Raw genomic sequence first — 311 nt, 5'->3', positions numbered from 1 at the left:
GCCCCAGGGCACAGCCGGGTCCGAGTCAGAGCGGCTGCAGGGCAAGCGATGGCTGCTGCGGCAGGGGGCGCCGCAGCAGAGCCGGGGGCTGGGGGCATCTCCCTCCATCTCCCAGCAGGGGAAGGAGCTGGTGACGTCGCCCATGGAGAGGGCCCAGCAGCGCGTCCTGACTGTGGCACTGGAGGAGTGCCCCATGGCAGCAGTGAGCAGCTGGGGGGCTAGAGGGAGCTGCCAGAGCCCAGGGAGGAGGGGATGGGGGTGGGAGGGCTGCCAGAGCCCAGGCCAGAGGGGCTGGGGTGGGGGAGGGATTG

At 72.0% G+C, this 311-nt stretch overlaps 1 protein-coding gene across 1 annotated transcript in view; it reads left to right on the top strand.

The window, feature by feature from the left end:
• The first annotated feature begins 61 nt into the window (after positions 1–61).
• PRR14 (proline rich 14) overlaps positions 62–311 on the top strand; it is a 4736-nt gene continuing 4486 nt past the window's right edge. The window contains exon 1 of the mRNA XM_029913794.1: positions 62–202. Coding sequence (XP_029769654.1) covers positions 143–202 — 60 coding nt within the window. The 5' untranslated portion in view covers positions 62–142. The remainder of the gene's footprint in view (positions 203–311) is intronic.

The sequence above is a fragment of the Terrapene carolina genome, unplaced genomic scaffold (assembly GCF_002925995.2).
Source record: "Terrapene carolina triunguis isolate 2854851 unplaced genomic scaffold, T_m_triunguis-2.0 Scaffold926, whole genome shotgun sequence".
Classification (NCBI taxonomy): domain Eukaryota; kingdom Metazoa; phylum Chordata; order Testudines; family Emydidae; genus Terrapene; species Terrapene triunguis.
This window is presented reverse-complemented; position numbering and strand designations above follow the sequence as displayed.